The following is a 25,342-nucleotide window of genomic DNA, read 5'->3' on the forward strand; positions in this document are numbered from 1 at the left end:
CGGACCTTTTGTGATAGCGAATTTTCCAAAATTCAAATTCAGATTAACTCAAATTTGGTTGGAAAATACAATTCACATGGAATTTATTCAATGCAAACTAAATATGTATTAAGCCCCCGAGCATAACAATAATAAAGACAGGTCAACAGAATTAAAATTATACTCACCTGGCCCACACCTATCCCACTCCGAGGGTCTTTTTTGGGCCAGTGTTCTGTGCGGTGTCTTCCTCCAGCTCCTAGCATCTTCTGCACCTACTAGGTCCCACAAAGCACATCATGACTTTGCGTGAGGCCTACTAGGATTCGCACTAATCACAAAAAATGTAGACATGGGTGAATTTGAATATTTGCAAAATACAAAAAAAAACAACAAAAAAACAAACCTGTTGATCACCAAGATACTTGGTAAACTCAATTGAGGTCAAACTACTGGGACCCTACCAGATCCAGGTCTCAAAATGTAAATGGAATGGTAGTGTGCATATATTACCATTGCTCCAATTATTTTGATGGGTCTATGGGAACAGCAGTGCGACCACTGTTCCCATCAACAATGAATGAAGCAGTTTCTCCCATGCATACTACTAAGCCATTCACTAAGGGGATGTAGGACCTATGTTCTCATGATCGATGGTAAATCCCAGATCCCCACCAATCATAAATTTATCATCAATTCTGCAGATAGGTGATACATGTAGTTTGTGGCATAACTTTATTTAGTGCCACCTATAAATAGTTACCTCATTAGCTGAGGTATGTAAAAAATAAAGCCTTAGAATATGCCCCAAAATAATAGCCAAGCCAGCTATTTCTGAGTTTTCACTTCTCATCAGTAGAGTTTATGGTTTTGATTGGATGGACGAGATATCACCTTCGATTCCAGATGCATTTATCTTGGGAGCCTAAATAAAAAGTAAACTCCAGTGTTAAAACCAACGCGTTTCGACTTTACTGTCTTAATTGCTTTCCCAGGGAACAAAGTCGGTAAGACTCCTTGGACATCAGCTGGGTCTCAAAAAGGAGAAACTGTACATTCCAAGAATTTCACTAAACTAAAAATTCTTCAACACCTCCACTCAGGCAACTTTCTAAAACCACCCATATATTTCATAAGGCTCCAAAATGGATGATTTGCTAAGTTTCTACTTGGATCCCGGAGGTGAGATGACATCATAATACATGTCAACGAAGCAAGACAGAACCAAAGGTGTCTATATTGTGCTGGAAGATGGGACAATCTCTAGATAAAACTTGTCAAACTCAGCTTGAAAATTTTGAGTCTTGTCCAATATGCTTGGCCAATCGGTGAAGTAAAAAATTAGACAGAATCTTTTAGGAATGATGGTCTGAGATCTTTGGTCGGCCAAGCCTTTTGTTACTTCAATTAAATTCATGGTGGGTATGAGATTTATGTCCGGAACATGAACCAGGTTTGGCAAGACTTAAATATACCTCCAGTCTCCAGTGATCACGATTCATAAACATATACATGAAAATATATTTTACTGCTCCCTTTTAGGGACTAAACTAATGTATGTATCATTTTTATGCTTCTCGTCCTTTTAGGAGTTGATCCAGTGATCGAAGAAATAACACTTTTTGAATTTTTTTTAAATTTTTTTTATGAACGCTACTTTGTCGATCCCGTCCTATAAATGTAATATTTAAAAGAAAAAAAAAACAGTCTAAGCTTTGGGGAGAAAAGCAATTACAGAAACAGCATTAAAAATGCCAAGCACTCGGCAGAAGCAATTCTGGATCAGTTTAAAAAAGTGATTGATGAAAGTGTAATCCGAGCTGAAGGAACAGTTTCGCGACAAGCTGTGACCAGTCCCCACACTTCATTAGCTGCCATAATTAGCCTGGTGTTTCAATTTGTCAGAACTGGTAGGGACAATTTTGCTCAAAATGCAAACATCAAAAACAGGGTCCCTTAGTCTTCAAAAGGGGATGATGGTAGCTTTTTTTTCCCTCCTTGTCTACACTAAATAAAAGATTAATTGCAGCTGATGGGTGGCTGTGCTGTGATTGTCATTCTGTCTTGGTGCATTACTTGCAGCATTAGGAGATAGACAAGCTGACAAGACACTGCTCAATTCAGTAGTTAGGACTCTAGAAGTCTGATAAATATTCAGTTGCTGAGGATCTGAAGTTTTATTGGTTGATTGATCTCTTCCTTTTTGACTCTTTTAGGGTGGATGATGATTTTTCTCATATAGAAGAGTAATTTTAATAGACACACTACCAGAAAAGCCAGGTAGGATATGCAGGGTAAAGAAATGGCCACACCACAGGCAGAGGGACAGGTAAAGCTACATACACAGGTAGAGGCACAGGTAGAGCTAGAAAAACAGGTACAAGCACAGGTAAAGCTAGAAAAACAGGTACAGGCACAGGTAAAGCTACAAGCACAGGTACAGGTAAAAGTAGAGCTACAAACATTGGTACGGATAGACCTACAAACACAGTGTGACAAAGTCACTGGTAAAGTACTGTAGGGGAGATATGTATCACTGTGGTTGTTAGCTTCAGTGATATGAACCTAGGAAAACGCTCCAGCACACTAAGGGCTGAGGGGGGTTAATCGGCCTTGTTTAGGGCTAAGATGAGTGAATATATGTAGAGTGGGTGCAGACCAGAAGATAAATACACAGCCTTGTGGCTCATTCAGTGTTGGGTGTGTCTGGAGGTACAAGCTCTAGAGCTGTGTTTTCATAAGGAAAGCTGAACTTTTGTTGTTTGTTCCTGAGCGGGCGAATCCCCGCAGCAACATGGACAATGCCTTAAGTTACGCTTTCCCGTTAGACTAGAAAGGCTGTGTTTGTTTTGCTAACGCTGCACTGGTACATGCAGTACCTTTAATGAACCAGTGGAAAATTTAAAGAAACATCGTTCCTGTGTCTACCTCAACGTGCAGCCGAGTGAGCTGATACAGGCACAGGTAGAGCTACAAACACAGGTACAGCAACAAACTACCAAAAAAATGGTGCAAGAAAATGTCCAAAATGTACAAAAATCTTTATTAAATAAATATAAAAGATATAACAACAAGGAATGCAGAAATGGTGGATAAAAGATGCAGGTAACATGTACCGTATGTCTGGAGATAAATGGCACCTCACCACAAGTCAGCAGACAGGCAGAGCATAACATAATTTGCTTACTGCTACATTTTTAGGACTCAATAAGTATGCCATAAATGGAACACAAAAAAATAAAAAATAAAAAAAATTTGTGAACCAGCCAGTACGTATCACATGATATAAGTATACAATGTAAACTAAAGGAGTCCTACCAGCTGCTGTCCTGGGGAGAGCGCATCCACTCCAGACCCACCCCAACACAGGTACAGGCACAGGAAGAGCTACAAACATAGGTACAGGCACAGGTACAAACATAGGCACAAACACAGGATGCAATAACCGACCCCAATGGCACAAACAACTTCTATGGCCGCATTAGCTAGAAAGACAAAGTGGCCGTTAATAATGTCCAATTTTTGAGAACTGTCTCAAACAACTAATGATTTTCCCAATAGAAGCATTCTCTGGAAAGTAGAAATCAGCGAATAGGTCCACAGAGGATCGAGTTCAAGTTGAGTTTCTTTAAATTCTCGCTTTCACCCAAATTCAAACACTTAGAGAATCAAAATCATGGTTAGCGAAAAAAACAAAAGTTGCTCAACACCATTTCCAACACTGCTGAAGAATGAGAGTGGGTGAATGTCTTTTAGCATTGCCAAGCAGCCCTCCACATAATGCCCTGCAGCTATGACATCTAGTGGATTAAAATACTACGGAGAAAATAGTGCAAATAGGGTCTTATCCGACAAACCGTAAAAGGTAATTTTTATCAGATTGTGCTACCCTGATCTCTAGTATTATGCGTTGTAAAGTTGATGTTCAGCTTCTGCGGATCCAAGGGTTGTCAAAACCGATGAGCATCAGAACATGGAGAATTTGTAGATACCCCCTGAGCTGCTGATTATTGAAGACGTCAATTCACAAACATTTTTTATTAAACACATGTAGCGGATTATCATACCTTGTACAGTGGTGGTCAGTTCCTTTGTCATGCGGGGTCCTCTCTCTCCTGTAGAGTGGAAGCTCTTATGGTCAGCGGGGTCCTCTCTCTTCTGTAGAGTGTAAGCTCTTATGGTCAGCAGGGTCCTCTCTCTCCTGTAGAGTGTAAACTCTTATGGTCAGCGGGGTCCTCTCTCTTCTGTAGAGTATAAGCTCTTATGGTCAGCAGGGTCCTCTCTCTCCTGTAGAGTGTAAGCTCTTATGGTCAGTGGGGTCCTCTCTCTCCTGTAGAGTGTAATCTCTTATGGTCAGCAGGATCCTCTCTCCTGTAGAGTGTAAGCTCTTATGATCAGTGGGGTCTTCTCTCGCTCCTGTAGAGTGTAATCTCTTATGGTCAGCAGGATCCTCTCTCCTGTAGAGTGTAATCTCTTATGATCAGTGGGGTCTTCTCTCGCTCCTGTAGAGTGTAAGCTCTTATGGTCAGCGGGGTCCTCCCTCTCCTGTAGAGTGTAATCTCTTATGATCAGCAGGATCCTCTCTCTCCTGTAGAGTGTAATCTCTTATGATCAGCAGGATCCTCTCTCTCCTGTAGAGTGTAAGCTCTTATGGTCAGTGGGGTCCTCTCTCTCCTGTAGACTGTAAGCTCTTATGGCTAGCAGGGTCCTTTCCCTCTCCTCTACTCAATTGTATTTTCCAAGGCATTACAAGGTTTCTAGTATTGAGATTCATGTGAAGTTATTACCGTAATTTCATATCAATTTTTTGGAGAAAATTTAGCTAAGCTCCATTTCAACTTTGCCTTTCGGAATCATTTCCAGGATTGATCTATCTATCACAATCTAGCTGTCAGACCTCCAGAAATCCGAAGAACATGTTTTTTGATACCGGTAATGACCCATCTTGAATGGAGAGGAGTTGCATATGCTTGACTTACTCTCTACTAATTGTATATTGGACTGCTGGAGAAAGTCAAGTACAGCGCTCGGCAATTTTCAGTAGTCACAAAAAAAATAAATGTAGAGAAAGTCAAGAATGCATTTCAAAATGGGCCATTCCCATTCCCAGGATCCAAATCCCCGATCTTAGAATTTCTAAGGGATTCCATTGATCGGATCCCAGTGAACAGAATGGTATCTCCCATCCTATGGAGGTCTTCTTACCATAAGCCCTTTAAAGGCTACATTCACCCAAAAAACAAACTTAAAATCAAGGTCTGATTAAATTAATCCCAAACTCACCCCAAAACTTTTCTAATGATCATGTGATGTGCTGGATTTGCGTTACTAATTTACAGCAAATTCAACAATTTATGATATATGTGGATGAGATTTTGCAAATGGCGTTCACATGTAGATAAAAATTCTTCAAGAAAATAGAAAGCATGTTGCGGATTTTCAAACCTACCTCTAAGGAGCTGCGCATTTTCACATTGCTTTTCACCCAGTGAGTAATGTAAAGAAGTTGAATGTGTGGTGAATCGGCAACAAAATTCACATGTGACACAGCCTTAGGCTGGTTTCACATTTACGGTTGTGTCCGCAGCGTTTCTACCGCATATATCTGCATGCACTGTGTATTCCTATATTTAACATTAGGGACGCATGCGTTTTTGATTTTTCGCGTTTTGCCGCGTTTGACGACGCATGCGTCGTTTCGTCGTTTGTGGCTTGGCGCGGAAATGCAGCATGTAGTAATTTTTAGAGGCGTCAATTTGCCGCCTGGAAACGCATGCGGTCGATTGCTCAAGGATTGCGGCAAAAAACCGCATTGCTGTCTATATGAACGCATGCGTTCACAAGCACATGCGTTTGCTTGCGTTCGTGAACGCATGCGTTTCAAAAGAGAATAACATGTCTAGACACTGATAAGCCACCCCCCCCCCACATACAAGGTGATAAAGGGAGGGAGTGGACATTTGCAGGTCACTACCCAGCAGACACTGAAGCAGACGAGACACAGGTTACATCTTGGAGGAAAACAAGACACTGAACAATGTGAGTATATCGTAGCCAATGCCTTTATTTTCTATTTTCTGTCTCTACATGTCCTAATTTCTTGCATTTCTTTCTTTCTGCATGCATCAGAATGTCTTCTGCTTCTTCCTCTGATGAGGAGTTTCGTCCTGGGCCGTCGGAAGTCGAGCACGTCAGTGAGGTGAGTACTTGCTTCGTCAGATTGGTAAGTATTCACTGTCACATCTACAAATGTGACAATTTGAATTTTTCATTTTTTTAGCGCTCTTCTTCAACTGCGGCACAGACTAGGCAGGAGCAGCGGACTCAAGGTCGGGTGGAAAGACGGCAGCGGGTACGTATACAAGGCTGACTGTTTACTGTATCCTCAGTGAAATATTCTTGAATCTTCTTTTCTTTCCATTCCTATTTCTTAACTTTTTTCTTCTGGAATCCTTTTGTATGTTGACTTTCCTATTCATGCCATTTCTCAGCATCTTTTTTCTTTTTTTTTCTTATGTTAATTCACTAAACTTTAATGACTTTATTTAATTTTTAGGTTCCACAACGGAGGATGACCTAATTGAAAATGACCTCCTCATCTCCCTGGTCCAGGAGCGAGTCCCGTTGTGGGACACCCGGGATCCACTGCACTCAAACAACGTCACGATCCGGCGCCTATGGAATGAGGTGACCAAAGAGATGTGGGATGGCTGGGAAAACGCCCCGACTCGGGTCCGAAATGCATTTGGTAAGTATTGCACTACAGTGTGAAGCAGCAGAGACCTTGGCCGTGCTCACTCGACTGTGTGTGAGATGAAAGAAACTCTCAGGAGTTTCTGTCATCACACACAGTTGTGTGAGCACGGCCAAAAGTCCTTTTTCTGACCATAAATTTTTTTTTTTAACAGTGGCCAAAGTCAAAACACGTTGGCATTGAGCTGGTCCATCAGGTCTTCCCCTGAGCTCGGTTTTACACGACGCAATCAAGGCTTTGAGTGACCAAATGGATATTTCACATAACCTCTTGAATGCACGTATCCAGGCGGTCAACAAAAGCCTTGACCAAGTGAAAGCCGACCTCCAGAGGCCAGCACATCATTTTTTTAACCAAATTGAGCAGGGCATGTCGGAACACCTTACTCCTGATCTCCAGCTGAGTGTCATGCAGGCCTGCAATGCTGCTTACGTGCAGGCTATGCAGCAGGGTCGATATTTCCAGCAGACAGTGTCGGCATATCCACCTGTGCCTTCACTGTCACGATTAACCTCAATGCCGACCTCTGCTGCATACCACTGCATGGCCACCTCAATTCCTAGCACTGCCGGACACCACTACAGCACCATCACCATGCCGAGTGCAGTTGGACATCCCACCGCCACCACCATGACAACGGCTGCTCCTGCTTGGACCTCCTCCACTGACACCACGATGCAGCAGGACCCTGGCATGGCCTTCTGTACCACCACCACCACGATGCAGCAGGACCCTGGCATGGCCTTCCGTACCGCCACCACCACGATGCAGCAGGACCCTGGCATGGCCTTGCGTACCGCCACCACCACGATGTAGCAGGACACTGGCATGGCCTTATGCTCTACAAGCGCTATGGACTCTGGCATGGCTGCAAGTTCTACGAGCACTATGGACTCTGGCATGGCTGCACGCTCTACGAGCACTATGGACTCTGGCATGCCTGCACGCTCTACGAGCACTATGGACTCTGGCATGGCTGAACGCTCTACGAGCAGTATGGATTCTAGCATGGCTGCACGCTCTACGAGCACTATGGACTCTGGCATGGCTGCACGCTCTACGAGCACTATGGACTCTGGCATGGTGCAGCCGGACCCTGACTGGTCACCCAGCACTACGCCATGCCATATGAGCCCACCAAGGCTTCTCAGAACACGGCAAACCCAAAAAAAACAAAAAAAAAGAGGACTCTTAGTATTCCTCCCCCTTCACCTCCCAATGTGTCTGTAATGTCAGGTTTGTCTCACCCTTCCAGTGCGTCTCAAGCCTCTCATGTGTCAAGCCCCATCCCCGAACTTCCAGACCCTACTAGTTTCATTGCCCCTTCTCCTGCCACCTCTGCGTCGTCCACAGTTAGCCAGGCCTCAGTGCTTCACACCCCCCGTTTACATCACTCTACCCCAAGCCAGCGCAGTTAAGTAAATTTTTTGGTTGTTAAAAAATAAAAGAAAATTGATTTGCCCCAATTATGTTTGGTTTATTGTGTCTTCCGCCGCAAGCAACACACCTGTATTATCTCCATAATCTCTTCTTTCTGCTTTGTCTGTGACTAGTGTTGCAGTCAGAAGAGAAAATGGCGGACATACAGTGCAGAACTCTACTGAACAGGTCAGGTGTCAAAAAACTTATTAGTTGGGACACCTGACCTGGTGAGTAGAGAACTGCCTTGTATAACCACCATTTTCTCTTATTTGTACATAATCTATTCCACACAAAGTGAAGGGACGATGGTGATCACACACTGCATATCTATGCTCACCTGCACGAGTGTCAGAAGTAGTGAATTCATGAGGCTGTTATATGTGCATCATGAATTCATTATTTCTGACACCTGACTTGATGAGTATAGATCTCTTTAGTGTGACAGTCATTGTCTCTTCAGTCTGTGTCCAATGGATACAGCAGAACAAAATCAGGACGCAATGACTTCAACAAGCTTACCAATAAAGCAACATGGCTGCCATTACTAGCAGTATGTGGCCAGTGTTTTATATCAGTATTTGTAAGCCAAAACAAGGAGTGGAACAATTAGAGGTAAATTATAATGTTAACATAATAACTAGCACCTCTGCCTTTATCACCCACTCCTGGTTTTGGATTACAAAAACTGATATTAAATACAGACCAAATACTGCCAGTTTTAGGACAGCCTTAGTTTGTAGAGGAAAAACATAGGAGACACGGTCAACACAACCAAAACTAAAGTTTATTAACGAGAAATATTATTATCATTGCTGAAAATTACTGGTACAGATCGAATTACAACAGGACATTTACACAACATTGTCCTGCCATGACACACGTCCAATATCTGAATCAAAAAAGGCAGCAAATTGGTCCCGCACGTGACCAACGGCTGCAGTTGACCGCAGCGGGTGATGCTGGAAATTGGGCAGTGGGTGTGCAACTGGTTCATCCAGTTCAATGTTGGGTTGCTCCTTAGCCATTATATAATTGTGCAGAACCACACAGGCTTTGACCACCTCGTCGACTGTTTCCACTTTTAGATTTATGGCTGGTGCAAGAATGCGCCATTTAGAGGCCAGAATGCCAAAGGTACACTCTACTGTTCTTCGGGCCCTGGTCAGTCTGTAGTTAAAGATCCTTCTAGTGTGGTTCAAGTCCCGACTGGAATAGGGCTTCAGTAAGTTTTCACACATCTGAAAGGCCTCATCCCCAACCATAACAAATGGCATCGGTGGACCTTGAGTGTTGGGGAGAGGTTGTGGCTGGGGAAAATTGAAATTTTTGCCATACACACGGCGGCCCATATCCGAGTTCTTGAAAGTCTGGGAATCGTTGCCACGGCCAAAAGCTCCGATGTCCACGGCGATGAAGTGACAGTTCGCATCGGCTATTGCCATGAGCACAACAGAAAAATATTTTTTATAGTTGAAATACTCCGATCCTGTTCTGGCAGGTTTGATAATGCGGATGTGCTTTCCATCCACCGCTCCTAAACAGTTGGGGAAATCACACACACTCCAGAATTTTTCAGAAATTTCAAGCCACATGTCGACGGTGGGTAGGGGTATAAACTCATCCCGGAGTACATTCCACAAAGCCCGACAGGTGTCCGCAACTATTCCGGACAGGGTGGATATTCCAAGCCGGTATTGGAAGTGGAGGGATGATAAACTCTCTCCGGTTGCCAGAAATCTGTAAGAAAAAGAAACCCCCAAAAAATTACAAACTATTCTATTTATGGTGTGGTTACGCTAAAGAAAGAAAGGAAAATACCCAAAACATACATGTCAGAAAACACTAAATTTGGACTGTCATTGGTTTAGATTTAAACCAGCAGACGTTTCTCGGGTGGAATCGCTCTACGGAGCTGTGTGTCCTGTCTCCGTATGGCTCCTTGGACACGAGCAAGCAAATCCCGGAACGAGTCTTGCGACATCCTTGTATATTCCTGGAATTTCTCCGGGTTGGCATTAAGCTCGCCATACAGCGTGTGATAGGCTCCACGGCTCTCATGTAGTTCGATAATGGGGTGTCTCCAAAAACGCCTACGTTGTCTCCTTCTCCATCTTTCGCTATTTCTGTCTTGCTCCCAAGCAAAAGCACAGGCAAGAAACAGCTTGATACTTAAATCCAGGTTGAAATAAAAGCTCTCCATGCGAAGATCCATCATGACACAGGATACAGGAGCAAAATCTGAAGATCTGTTCAGGGGTCTATATAAAGAAATCCCATAATACACGCCCTCTGTAGTCCCATTGGCGGTGTCTGGTTATCTTGATTTTTCTCTTGTGAAATTTCTCATCATGCGCACCAAAAACGCAAACGCAGGAAAAATGCATATAAACGCTTACAAACACGGAGTTTTTTTAACCGCATGCGTTACCGCATGCGTCTAAAAAACGTTTGTACGCGTTTACGCTGCGGATTTAAACGCAAATGTGAAACTAGCCTTATTTTGCTGGAAAATCACAGCACATTTGCAATAAGATCCATCCACCATACCTGTTCGAACTGATGTATAGATAATACATGATGAAGACAAATGGCTCTAGATATCAAAGGCGATACCTATGTCTTAGGGGCAGAAGCGAGATATAACATTTAGCTCCTACGATAAGCAGAGAATAACATGGTGGAGAGAGGCCCTCGCCACCCTCAATACAAAGTGGGCACAATTATTAGGCCATTTGTATTTTCGATTATTTTATTATTGAACAACTCCAGCATTGTCAGTCAATCCAAAATGTTAACAAACCTGAAACTTGAATAATTCTGAAAGTAATAATGAGGTTTTGTCTTTCTAAGGAAAATCTCACTGTGCAGAATTATTGGGCAACAAAATGAAAAACGTAAATTTTCCACCTCAATTGTTTATTTTCATCTGTTACAGTGAGAATAAGAACCAAACAACTCAAAATGTACAAAAAACATTACTGACATTTCCCCCAAAATATCAGTCACCAATATAGTAATGTGGCCATCCTTATTTTCAATCATAAGATCCATCCATGGAGTCTGTCAGTTTCTTCACTTTGGGCGGCACCAACCACAGCCCAAGATATTGATCATAGAAGAGACTGTTCTCCTTCACCACAAAATTCCATTAAAAAGGGTCCAACAGTTCTCACTAGGGTTTTGGTCTTTTATCACTAAGGCTAGGTTCACATTGCGTTAGGGCAATCCGTTTAGCGCTAGCGCTAGCGGATTGCGCTAACGCAATGTATTTTTCGGGGCCGCGTTTAGGGGTCGCGTTAACGTCGCCGCTCTCGCAGATCCCCGATCTGCGAGAGCGGGGAACGGACCTCGGGCGCGCCGCGGACGCTGCTTGCAGCGTCCGCGGCGCGTCACAAAAGAACGGCACATCGCTAGCGCGAGCCGAAAAAGGCACGCGCTAGCGATGCGCTACAGGCGAAATTTACATTGCTGTCAATGGGTGCGCTAACGGACCCGTTGCACGGCGTTAATTGCGACATTTTCGCCATGCAACGCTGTCCGTTAGCGTGCACACATTAACGCAATGTGAACCTAGCCTAAGGCTTTTACTGACCCAGGGCCTTGATGCTACAGTGGAGCATTGTCCTTTATAAAAAATGTTGTTTTTCTTAAAAGATGCAGACTTTTTCCTGTATAACTGTCTAAAGAAAGTGTTGTCTAAACATCTGCAGTTGGTTTGGGATTTAATTTTCCGTTCATCTTCAACCTGAAGAGGTCCAATTAGCTCATGTTTAACAATACCACTGTCACGATTCCACCCTTCAATGTGTCTGAGATGCAGCCACTGACAGTGGATCCACAAAGCCTCAAGTCCGGTGGGCACATGGATTGCAGAATGTTGGCCACTAAGGTAGAGGGCATGCAGGGTTTACAAAGTGATAGACAGTCGTAAGCACATTAGGTGCTGATGGTGGAGCACACCAAACAAAGTAGACATGTAAGTCTTAATCCTAAGACACAGGTCTGTGTCTTAGTGGGTCTTAAGCAGGCCTAGGGAGATGAGGTCATTGAGCCTTGCCGGGCACCCTGCAAAACCCACCGTGGAGCACACAAGAGGGAATTGGATCCAGGTAAAGAAAGGAAAGCCTGGGATACCTACGACAGGTGTGTAACATCTGGACTATGACAGCACTGGAGGATAATAGCTTCCTGGTCACTTCAGGTTTGATTCTTCTCAAATCTTTGGCAGCTGATGTGCGTCTTTTTTTCTTAAGATGTTTTTGCAACCCCAGTAACTATTTACAACAGAACTATTGATGGTTCTGTGATCGCCTCACTATCTGAGCAACTTCAGGCTTTTCAGAGTCACGTAAATCTATTTTTTGACCTATTTTGCCTGAGTAAAACAAACTCCTAATAATTCTGCACACCCTGATAAAGGGCATTGTATCCTTAGTCCTCAACCCCACTCATTATACAAATATCGACTGATCTGCTTCAACCAATAAGCATGCAAGTTTATACATCGTGGAGATGGGATATCTGCATGAAAATGATGATACGGTAAAAATACAACTCACAGCCTAATAACTCTGAATACAGTGTACATGTGTAGCTTAAATTACATATATAGCTTGGGTTTTTTTCCCAATCAAACATTAGTTTTGGGCATGAAAGTTTTGCTGCTACTTGTCTTTTAATGATCTACACAGCAATGTGCTTAGTTTACTGCCCATAAAGCGACTGTCAGGTTCCGTGTACAAAAAAATAAAAAATAGGAAAAATATTGAGTTGAGATCTAGGTGGTCATTGGTTGTTTACTTCATCAAAGTAACTAGATATCTTCTTGGTAAGAGACCAGACAATAAACAATGTATTTAAACATCGGAGTGAAAGATGAAGATATTTGGGGCCTTTGCTGATTGAACGTTACACGTTGCTTGTTTGGAAAAAATGAAAGACTCTCATGAATGCTTCTGAATTGTGTTGGCACGACACGGTACCTCCACCATCTGCACAGCCGAGGGGATGCCTGGACTTGTGACCTCAGGATCTCCGTCCAGTTTACAATAATCATATGAAGCTAATGTTGGACTCAATGAAGCTTTGGAGTTTGTATTTCATCCAGAAACGGTGATTTCTGGAGAGAACAAATGAAAGCTGCCACACATGACAACAATGCAACCTGACCTCCCTCTGCCCGCGCTCCTGCCATATCTCCTGCTACATCCTCTCCTACACCACACTGCTAGCTGGAATCTCCTAAGTAAGCAAACTTGGACATGAAAATGATGCAAAACCGCGCTGCCGAGAATCCAATATCCATCAGGACAAACCACAAAGTTCATTGTCGTTTGTCCTAAAGAAGAGGTATGATTACCTTGCAATGCCTTGACAAATAAAACCGCATTCATACCACATATGGTCTCCTATCGTATATTGGATCCTCGGCATCGCACTTTTATAGCCACTTTCATCTCCATGTTTGCTTACTATCTGCTTGGTGGATCGGCAGCAGCCATCTTTGCTTACAAGCTAAGTAAGGGGTTGTGACTTTCACAACCCCCCAGGTATTGCGCTTATTGTCATTCCATTTTTTATCTACTCACATGGGATCTCCTAAGGAGACAGGATTAGCACATAAATCCTGTTTCTCCGGCTCTTGTACTTCATATCAGCGTCAAATAAGTAAAGCTACTAATTTTCAAATGTGCTCAACTTTTAACCCTTAACTTTTTACTCAACACAACTTTTAGCCCCTTAAATGGTCCCTGTATTTTCATACAAGTTGATCTAATTTGAAAAGTAATCTGCTAAATAGAAAAATAACTTTTTTTAAAATTATATTTCCTTAGCCCCGAGAAATCCCTGCAAAGTGCCGGTCACTAAATTTCTCCCTTTTCTGTGACCTACCACCAACTGTCAAGTGTAATCCATCTCTAATAGTAAAGACACTGAGACAGATCAAAGGAAGTGGATGTTGGTCTTTGACTCTCTACAGAAAGTGGGGGAGTTGCTTTGTTGCTCTACAGAAATTGACAGATCTTTGTCGCTCTACTGGAAGTGAGGGCAGATCTTTGTCGCTCTACAGGAAGTGAGGGCAGATCTTTGTCACTCTACAGGAAGTGAGGGCAGATCTTTGTCGCTCTACAGGAAGTGAGGGCAGATCTTTGTCACTCTACAGGAAGTGAGGGCAGATCTTTGTCACTCTACAGGAAGTGAGGGCAGATCTTTGTCACTTTACAGGAAGTGAGGGCAGATCTTTGTCACTCTACAGGAAGTGAGGGCAGATCTGTCACTCTACAGAAAGTGAGGGCAGATCTTTGTCACTTTACAGGAAGTGAGGGCAGATCTTTGTCACTTTACAGGAAGTGAGGGCAGATCTTTGTCACTTTACAGGAAGTGAGGGCAGATCTGTCACTCTACAGAAAGTGAGGGCAGATCTTTGTCACTTTACAGGAAGTGAGGGCAGATCTTTGTCACTTTACAGGAAGTGAGGGCAGATCTTTGTCACTTTACAGGAAGTGAGGGCAGATCTTTGTCACTTTACAGGAAGTGAGGGCAGATCTTTGTCACTTTACAGAAAGTGAGGGCAGATCGTTATCACTCTACAGGAAGAGAGGGCAGATCTTTGTCACTTTACAGGAAGTGAGGGCAGATCTTTGTCACTTTACAGGAAGTGAGGGCAGATCTTTATCACTCTACAGGAAGAGAGGGCAGATCTTTGTCACTCTACAGGAAGTGAGGGCAGATCTGTCACTCTACAGAAAGTGAGGGCAGATCTTTGTCACTTTACAGGAAGAGAGGGCAGATCTTTGTCACTTTACAGGAAGTGAGGGCAGATCTGTCACTCTACAGAAAGTGAGGGCAGATCTTTGTCACTTTACAGGAAGTGAGGGCAGATCTTTGTCACTTTACAGGAAGAGAGGGCAGATCTTTGTCACTTTACAGGAAGTGAGGGCAGATCTTTGTCACTTTACAGGAAGTGAGGGCAGATCTTTGTCACTTTACAGGAAGTGAGGGCAGATCTTTATCACTCTACAGGAAGTGAGGGCAGATCTTTGTCACTTTACAGGAAGTGAGGGCAGATCTTTGTCACTACAGGAAGTGAGGGCAGATCTTTGTCACTTTACAGGAAGTGAGGGCAGATCTTTGTCACTTTACAGGAAGTGAGGGCAGATCTTTATCATTCTACAGGAAGAGAGGGCAGATCTTTGTCACTTTACAGGAAGTGAGGGCAGATCTTTATCACTCTACAGGAAGAGAGGGCAGATCTTTGTCACTCTACAGGAAGTGAGGGCAGATCTGTCACTCTACAGAAAGTGAGGGCAGATCTTTGTCACTTTACAGGAAGAGAGGGCAGATCTTTGTCACTTTACAGGAAGTGAGGGCAGATCTGTCACTCTACAGAAAGTGAGGGCAGATCTTTGTCACTTTACAGGAAGTGAGGGCAGATCTTTGTCACTTTACAGGAAGTGAGGGCAGATCTTTGTCACTTTACAGGAAGTGAGGGCAGATCTTTATCACTCTACAGGAAGTGAGGGCAGATCTTTGTCACTTTACAGGAAGTGAGGGCAGATCTTTGTCACTCTACAGGAAGTGAGGGCAGATCTGTCACTCTACAGGAAGTGAGGGCAGATCTTTGATGCTCTACAGAAAGTGAGGGCAGATCTTTGTAGCTCCACAGGAAATGAGGGCAGATCTTTGTCACTCTACAGGAAGTGAGGGCAGATCTTTGTCACTCTACAGGAAGTGAGGGCAGATTTCTGTCAGTCTATAGGAAGTGAGGGCAGATCTTTGTTGCTCTACAGGAAGTGAGGGCAGATCTTTGTTGCTCTACATAAAGTGAGGGCAGATCTTTGTCACTTTAGAGGATGTGAGGGCAGATCTCTGTCACTCTACAGGAAGTGAGGGCAGATCTGTCAATCTACAGGAAGCGAGGGCAGATCTTTGTCGCTCTAGAGGGAGTGAGGGCAGATCTGTCACTCTACAGGAAGTGAGGGCAGATCTGTCAATCTACAGGAAGTGAGGGCAGATCTTTGTCGCTCTAGAGGGAGTGAGGGCAGATCTTTGTCGCTCTAGAGGGAGTGAGGGCAGATCTTTGTTACTCTACAGGAAGTGAGGGCAGATCTGTCACTCTACAGGAAGTGAGAGCAGATCTTTGTCGCCCTACAGGAAGTGAGGGCTGATCTTTGGCACTCTACAGGAAGTGATTGTGAAACTTTGTCACTTTACAGGAGTTGAGGATGGATCTTTGTTGTCTACAGGAACTAAGGGTGGATTTATATCACTTTAAAGGAAACCAGAGCAGGTCTATGTCTCGCTAAAGGAAGAGAGGGTAGATCTGTCTATGGGAAATGAAAGCGGATCTTTCTAGCTTTACAGGAAGTACAGATGAGTGTTTGTATCACTACATGAAGTGAAGACCGATCTTTATCGTTCTACAGGAAGTGAGGGCGGACCTTTAGCATTCTACAGGAAGTGAGGGTGTATATTTGTTGCTCAAGAGGAAATGGGATCATGTCTATGTCTCTCCACAGGAATTGAGGGCAGATCTTTGTATCTGTACAGGATGTAGAGGCAGATCTATGTCCCCCTAGAGGAGAAGAGGAAGGATCTTTGTCTCTGCTGCTTCTCTCCCATGTGTCACACTGCATACAGTCATAACACAGAGGTCGGCTTCAGTTGAAAGCAGGCAAGCCATTGGGCGGTGTCAGGAGCAATGCATGCTAGGAAGTGAGGGGAAAGAATTTACAGTACCTATAGTGCTGGCAGAATGCTGTTGTGGAGAAACTGTCCACTCAAAAAGAATGGAAAACTTCAGAGCATAAGAATCAGGAAGTACCTGGACATATTACCGTACTCAAGTTTGTGCGCTAATTGAATTTATATCTTGTTGTGATGTATGTGGGTAGAAGACCATGTTTTCTACAGGTTTTGAAGGCAGGTAAACAGCTATTTCAGAAGTAAAAGATACATTATTTTTTTTTATTCAAAAAGCTATCCTATCACTTTTTAGTTTGTCTGAATAGTTGGATTTTCTAAGTGGCAATTTTTTGGGGTGCATAGAAGATGAAAAACTTTTATTAGTGTCCTGGGGGGGAATTTTAATAAAAAAACAGCAATTCTTCCAGTTTTATTACTTTTTCAGATCAAACTGTTTTGTAAAAGAGAAGATGTATCTTTGTTTCAGCTTTATTTATTCATTTTTTTAAATGTATCTACATTTAGTTGACTTTTACTTCCATTTTTACAGTCCTACTGGGTGACTTTTTTGAAGCACTAAAATATGCCTGTCAGTGCCCGGGTAACATGTCAGTACCGATGAGGCAACAGATTTACCTCCACACTTTTGCAGAACCACTTTGATGCTGCTGTTGCTTTTCTCTTTACTTTGTGAGTAGCAAGATCAGATTGATCATTATTCCTGGCCTTCGTAATATACAGGTCACAGGTGACACTGCAGCTTCTGTGCTCACACCATCAGGGCAGCATTTACAGTGCTGGGTGCTCACCACACAGATACAGCACCATGACTGTCCCGAGGTTGTGTTTGGTATTGCAGATCAGCTTCCTTAAGGTGTATGAGGCTGAGCTGCAATGTCACTCACAGCTTGTGGCTGGTTTTGGAGGGAAAAAAAATATATTCTTACTTTTATCAATCAGTACAAATCCAACTTATGAACCGCATTACAGAGGGAATATTTCTCAAAACTAAAAGTCTGAAACCATCCAAAAAAATAAATTTTTACATATGGAAAATATATATGCATGAATTCCCAATAACGACATTCAGTCCATTGTTAAAGGTGATAAGGTACAGAGGAATTACATGGGGAGCGGGCTGTTTTATTCCAAGCCATATGATCCATAAGTAAGTCCTGTTTCTCCACTATACAGTTGAGCTGTAATGATCCCCACACACGGCACCTGCACATCAATTATGATAATCATAATCACGGTCGTTAAGCTGAATGTTCATTATTATCAGGATGCTGGTGACAGCAGATTCAATCATCGGGTGCAATGGGCAAGAAGGCACAGGCCCACCCAAGTTCCGCACACAGCGCTGTGCCACATTAAATCTATGATGTGTTCCACATCCCACTCCATTCGGAGAGCTGCAGACGGTAAAGGTCAGTTTTATGTTCTGTGCAATATGCTTAGGTTCCCGAAATGAAATCTGTGGAGCCCTAGTTATTTGTCTGCATTGTGTATCGTAAAAGCCTTGTGTACAGCCTAAAGACTCATGCATCTCATTAAGAGTCAGTGTCCTCTCCAAAAGCATCATAAGAGGGATGGAGGCTAATCGCCGAGATACTGCGATGTGGATCAGGAAGATACAGAGGCTTATATCAAAGAGGATATAACATATATACCCAATATCTCAACCTTTAGCACCAAATATATTGATTAGATCAATAGACAGACAATTAGGTAGATATGAGATGGATAGATAGATGATAGATAGATGATAGATAGATAGATAATAGATAGATAGATAGATAGATAGATAATAGATAGATAGATAGATAGATAGATAGATAGATAGATAGATAGATAGAAAGAAAAAATGGGGGCAGCACTCCTTGGAGACGTTTTGGCCCACATTAGGACCTCTCTCAAGCTACATATTGGCCTGAAAGAGGTCCTCATGTTGACCAAAATGTTGCCTATATGGACCATTAAAAATTCACTTTATATCTAACCTCATTGTATTGGAGTGCTGGATAGATAGATAGATAGATAGATAGATAGATAGATAGATAGATAGATAGATAGATAGATAGCTAGATAGATAGATAGATAGATAGATAGATAGATAGATAGATAGATAGATAGATTAAATTACAACTTCTCCAGGACCCCACTTTTAGCAGCTCTCCGTTCTGGCTATTAGAGAGCTGTCGTCTTGTAGAAGGACCCAAATAAGGTGTGGGGGAAAGTCCTGAAGGCACATCCTATGTATAACAGGTCTTCATGTAAAGTCCTTGTTCTGTAACTGTGAATTGCACGTTTCCTAGTCAGCTAGTTATAGCGGTTACTACAGGTGAAGACATAATCTGGTCACCGGATCACCCAGACTTTACATTGTTTCTGTCTGCCCTGTTTTCCTTTTTACTCTTGCCTTTCTCTAGAGTTTAGCATGTCTGGAGGGACGCTCTGCGGGACATTTAATATTTTAACTTGTTGCCCTGAAGAATCTTTTTTCTTCTACATCCAGTGACAGAGAATATATTACCTTGTGTGAAATCCATTTGACTTGATCTTCATCTCGAAATAAGTCATGAATCTGCTTGTATTCCGTAGAAGTATGAAGTAGAGGTTCGTAGGCTTTATTCTTATGGAAAGATGAAAACGGAGAAAATCTGAAAGAAAAAAATCATATGTGATATTAAAGGACTTGTCTCACCATTTAAAGTATTGTTACACTGCATATTATGACTGGTGGGGATCAAGGTGCTGAGACACCCATGGATAGCTTTAGGAAGGAGCAGGAGAGATTAGCTGAGCTGGACTAAAAAACAAAAGTCTCGGAGCAGTTGATTTATTGATTTTATTTATTTTTCTCGCTGATATAGCGCCATCATATTCCGCAGTGTATTACAGACATTAGCATCAATGGTCCTCACAAACTATATTTCCCACCAGTATGTGGGGGGAAACCGGAAACCAGGAGGAAACACATGTAAACATGGGGAGAACATACAAACTCCTTGCAGATGTTGTACTTGGTGGGATTTGAACCCAAGACCCAAGCGCTGCAAAGCAACAGTGGCACAGCTGATCTTATTCGATTCTTCATTTTAGCGATCAGTTGAGGTCTTAACATTCTGATCCCCAGTAACGTAAACTTCTGAACTTGTGAAAAGTTTTTTTTAAAAGTGTAGTTACTCTTTAAAAGATGTTGTCTTCTTTCAGTTAATCTTCATCGCCGAGTATGAAAAAACAAAACCCTGCTAAGCTCGCTGGCCTTGGGTTCACCAGGGAGTCGCCACCGCTGCTCCGGACGTCTGGCTGAAGTCACATCAACATCGCAGCAGCCAATTAGTGAGCTTGGCGGCTTTGCTATAGATGGAAGCTGCTGAGCTCACCGATTGGCCGTAATGCAGATGATGTGATGTCAGTGCCGCAGTCAATGCCAGAAACCTGAACGGCATGAAATGTGTGATCCTTACTAAGTATGGGAGCATGGAAGACTTATATCAAGAGAAGAAAGTCTTCATTAGAATCGCATGTAACCAAAAACAAGGACAACATCCCAGCACTCTGTGTGATGGTGGTCTGGTCATCAATCGGTTGAGCAAAGATCATGCCCATTCTTTTTGACTTTCTCAGTCATTCTTGGTAAGTTGCATCTCATCATTATCATAGGTCTTTATGACATATTCCTTTCCAATCAATATGTTAGGGACCAATAATGGGATCCAAGAGCCTCTACTTCTAGGTCAAGTCATAACCAATACATCCTATTCTTTTGATGACTAATCAAAGAAGGGTACACCTGAGCTACAGGTCATTGTCCATGTTTCCTATATCTTCCCCTTGGCTGCTCTTTCAGTCACCTTCCCAAAAGTCCAAATAAAAAGAATAAAACAGCTTGAATACCCAGCTAGGTCCAAGACAAAGCAGCCAAAAGGAAGAAGTTGAAGTCCAGTGAACCTAGTTACAAACAACTTCTGTGACTCACTTCATGTTTGGCTATTGTCTGAAATCAAACCATTCCTTCCAAGTAGAGATTACAGAATCTTTAGAAATTCGAATCAGTTTGTGTCGGGAACTTTTCCCATAATTTTTATTTGCGAGGAATAAAGTGACCACAAATCACAGGTACTTAAACTGCCTTAGCATTGTCAATATGATCTAGACATATAGGGCTATGAATTACCAGATGGCACCAATTTTTCACTGCTGTGTTACAGTTTATTCAGAATATTTTGGCTTCTTCTCCCTATTTTTAGAACTTAGCTATGAGATGTGACGTCCTAACACTATTCAGGTTGACTATAAAATGGCTGCTGCTCTGCACTCCCTGCATCGGCTTTTATACAGGCTATGATAGGCTATGCTATACTGTGTGATGTGCTATACTATGTGATGTGATAGCAGCAAGGCATCATGGGAAGGCTACTGATTCATGCCTGAGGTTGGGTTCTCTGGCTCATGCAATTTTCTGCATTGTGGAAATTAGTGGTGGTTATTTTTGGTAATTCGCGCTAATAGAATTGCACACTGTTCGAAATCGCCGGATCAAGAACATTTCTAAACATTTGACAAAAAATTAGCCTGAATCTTTAATTTCACTGCAGGCAATATTTTATGCTATGAGACACAATATACATGTGGGCACGGCTATAAACCTGGTCTCCACCTAGCGGAGAGGCGCAGGAAAAAAAGTAAAACAACGCCAGATTCAGGAGAACAGCAGCATTTACACCAGGGAAAAAAGAAAAAATATTTATGTCAAGTGATATGTCCTCTTAAGTAATGAATCTAAAATAAAAAAATAAACAAAAATAAACAAGTAAGGCTGCTTTCACACTTGCGTTTTTGTCTGCAGCGTTTTTTGCACAAAAAACGCATGCGTTTTTTTTCCTATATTTAACATTGAAAACGCATGCGTTTTTTTGCACATGCGTTTGGTCGCGTTTTCAAACGCATGCGTTTTTTGACTGCATGCGTTCATTTTCAAAAATGCTACCTGCAGTATTTTCTTGCGCGTTTTTTTGCCGCGAAAAAACGCATGCGTTTTTTCGCGGCAAAAAAATGCATTGCTGTCTATGTAAACGCATGCGTTTTTAAGCACATGCGTTTGTTTGCGCTAAAAACGCATGCGTTTTTATAGAAAAAAACCAGAAAACACACTGAAAAGTCACCCACCACCATCAAGGTGATAAAGGGATCCAAACCCTAACCCTAACTCTACCCCTAACCTCACCCCTAACCGTTTAATGAACATTTTCTGACAGTCATATTGCCACGTATTTAAGTGCCACGTATCACGTATTTAAGTGCCACGTGCCACGTATTTAAGTGCCACGTGCCACGTATTTCAGTGCCACGTATGCCACGTGCCACGTATTTAAGTGCCACGTGCCACATATATAAGTGCCACGTGCCACATATATAAGTGCCACGTGCCACATATATACGTGCCACATATATAAGTGCCACGTATTTAAGTGCCACGTGCCACGTATTAAAGTGCCACGTGCCACGTATTTAAGTGCCACGTGCCACGTATTTAAGTGCCACGTGCCACGTATTTAAGTGCCACGTGCCACGTATTTAAGTGCCACGTGCCACGTATTAAAGTGCCACGTATTTAAGTACCACGTATTTCAGTTGCACGTATTTCAGTGCCACGTATTTCAGTCACGTTTAGGGTTAGGGGTAGGGTTTAGGGTTAGGGTTTTCTTGTTTTTTCTTGTGTTTTCTTGTGTTTTTCTATAAAAACGCATGCGTCTAAAAAACGCATGCGTTTTACCGCGTTTACATGCGTTTTTCACACATGCGTTTTTTTAAAAAAACGCATGCAGACAAAAACGCAAGTGTGAAACTAGCCTTAGGCTATGTTCACACGGTGCGTTTTTTGGTGCGGATCCGGAGCGGAATTTCAGCTGCGGATCCGCATCCGTTTTCCATGTAGGTTACAGTACAATGTAACCCAATGGAAAACAAAATCCGCTGTGCCGACGATCCTTTTTTCCCCAGGAAAATCCGCGCGGATTTGCCTGCGGAAAAAAGAAGTAACATGTCAATTCTTTCTCCGGATTCCGCTGCGGGTTTCCAGCAGCACCAATAGGAAACTGCATTTGGAAACCCGCAGTGGAATCCGCAGAAGAAAAAGGATCAAAATCCGCAGCTAAAATCAGCGCTGAATTTTAGCTGCGGATTTTCAAAACAGGACAGGAAAAAAAACTGATGAAAAAACTGAACGTGTGAACGTAGCCTTAGGCTGGTTTCACACTTGCGTTTTTGTCTGCAGCGTTTTTTGCACAAAAAACGCATGCGTTTTTTTTCTCCTATATTTAACATTGAAAACGCATGCGTTTTTTTGCACATGCGTTTGGTCGCGTTTTTGAAACGCATGCGTTTTTTGTCTGCATGCGTTCATTTTCAAAAATGCTACCTGCAGTATTTTCTTGCGCGTTTTTTTGCCGCGAAAAAACGCATGCGTTTTTTCGCGGCAAAAAAATGCATTGCTGTCTATGTAAACGCATGCGTTTTTAAGCACATGCGTTTGTTTGCGCTAAAAACGCATGCGTTTTTATAGAAAAAAACCAGAAAACACACTGAAAAGCCACCCACCACCATCAAGGTGATAAAGGGATCCAAACCCTAACTCTACCCCTAACCTCACCCCTAACCGTTTAATGAACATTTTCTGACAGTCATATTGCCACGTATTTAAGTGCCACGTATTTAAGTGCCACATGCCACGTATTTAAGTGCCACGTGCCACGTATTTAAGTGCCACATGCCACGTATTTAAGTGCCACGTGCCACGTATTTAAGTGCCACGTATTTAAGTACCACGTATTTCAGTTGCACGTATTTCAGTGCCACGTATTTCAGTCACGTTTAGGGTTAGGGGTAGGGGTAGGGTTAGGGTTTTCTTGTTTTTTCTTGTGTTTTCTTGTGTTTTTCTATAAAAACGCATGCGTCTAAAAAACGCATGCGTTTTACCGCGTTTACATGCGTTTTTCACACATGCGTTTTTTTTAAAAAACGCATGCAGATAAAAACGCAAGTGTGAAACCAGCCTTACATGGAAAATTTTTAGGCCCTGCATCGTAATGTTGAGTTTACGATTATAATAAAGAATAACAGCAATTTATGAGTTGCTGTTGGAAACGATCTCAGAAAAATTAATTTTATTGTTTTCATTTATTTTTAAAAAATAATAGAAAGTTAAATAAAAATACAATTTCAAACTAAAGGCATTGTTTTAAGGAACGTTTGATAAAAGGCTAACAAATCCTGCAATTAAATCTAGTTAATTTAGCCTTAAATTATACAACAGTGCAGAAGCATGTAAATCCTCCTGGGATCTGCAGCACTCATACAAGACAGATTATACTACTTGCGAGGCTAATTTGCACATGGGATGGACATCAGTGAAAAAATTAATGTGGCCCCAATGTCCCTGAGTATACAGAAGAGGTGCTGTGAGCCGGCTGCCGCACTTACAATTTTTATCACTTCAGAATTGCATTTTAATAGTACATTTTTCTTATGCTCCGACATGAAAGAAAATTTGCTATCTCTTGGGATCCTATGGCTGAAAAGCCATGGCAGGCGCTGGAGAAATCTGCCTTAAAACATACGAGAAAATGCGCTGTGTGGCGATGGGAATACAATGTGTACTCGTGTCATATCTGATTATTAACAGACACAAAAGGAAATCAAAGGCGTCAGTCTACTGGAAAACGTGTTTATGGCGCTGCGTTACGGAGATATAGGCATTCGTGGTGCAATGGACTCAAGACGTCGATGAAAAAAACAACTATTGAAGTTTGTTGCATTCTTTTACATGGTGAGACATATGGCGATGTAGTCATAACTGCATAATGTATAATTACATGAATACTCTTCATTTCATTTTACAAGTCAACTCTATCCATATTTTATTTCGCACCCCTTTTGTGCACCACACTGCTACTTTAACTCTTCCATCGCTTCCTTTCATTCAAATCTTAGAAATGACCAAACTCTTGGAAACTGATGGGCCGATTCATCAAAGCTTAGAAAAGTGGCGTAAAATCTTTGAAAAGCGTTAGAAAAGTCGCAAAAATTTCATGCCAATCTGAATCAGTTTGACCAAAATGGTCAAAGCTGGGGATGAGCCAGGGCGGCGCGGTGCGTGACTATACTTGCTCATCCGATTCATCAAAAGTTCCGGAGCTTTGTTCGCCAGAAATGCTACTCCAATCCCTGGTGAGCTAAGTCTTTCTTGACGGATCGACTCGTAAAAGTTCTGAGCCATTTTACAACTTGGCAAATTTGAGCCATTTTACAACTTGGCAAATTTGAGCCATTTTACAACTTGGTAAGTTTTGAGACATTTCACAAGTCGGTAATTTGATAATGAAGGGCCCAATTCATAATTTTGTGATAAGGGTTTAATTATTTTTTTTTTGTCTTCTGGTATTCCGTGACAATTTAGCTCAAAATTCTTCAAAATGGCGCATGTTTATTTTTGTC

The 25,342-nt window shown here is 42.3% G+C and overlaps 1 protein-coding gene across 1 annotated transcript in view; it reads right to left on the reverse strand.

Annotated features, from left to right (window-relative positions):
• The window catches only part of SPATA17 (spermatogenesis associated 17), a 273,405-nt gene that overhangs the window by 12,245 nt on the left and 235,818 nt on the right, over window positions 1–25,342 (reverse strand). The window contains exon 9 of the mRNA XM_077282262.1: window positions 19,377–19,503. Within this exon, the coding sequence (XP_077138377.1) occupies window positions 19,377–19,503 (127 nt within the window). The remainder of the gene's footprint in view (window positions 1–19,376; window positions 19,504–25,342) is intronic.

The sequence above is a fragment of the Ranitomeya variabilis genome, chromosome 2 (genome assembly GCF_051348905.1).
Source record: "Ranitomeya variabilis isolate aRanVar5 chromosome 2, aRanVar5.hap1, whole genome shotgun sequence".
In the NCBI taxonomy this organism is placed as follows: Eukaryota; Metazoa; Chordata; class Amphibia; order Anura; family Dendrobatidae; genus Ranitomeya; species Ranitomeya variabilis.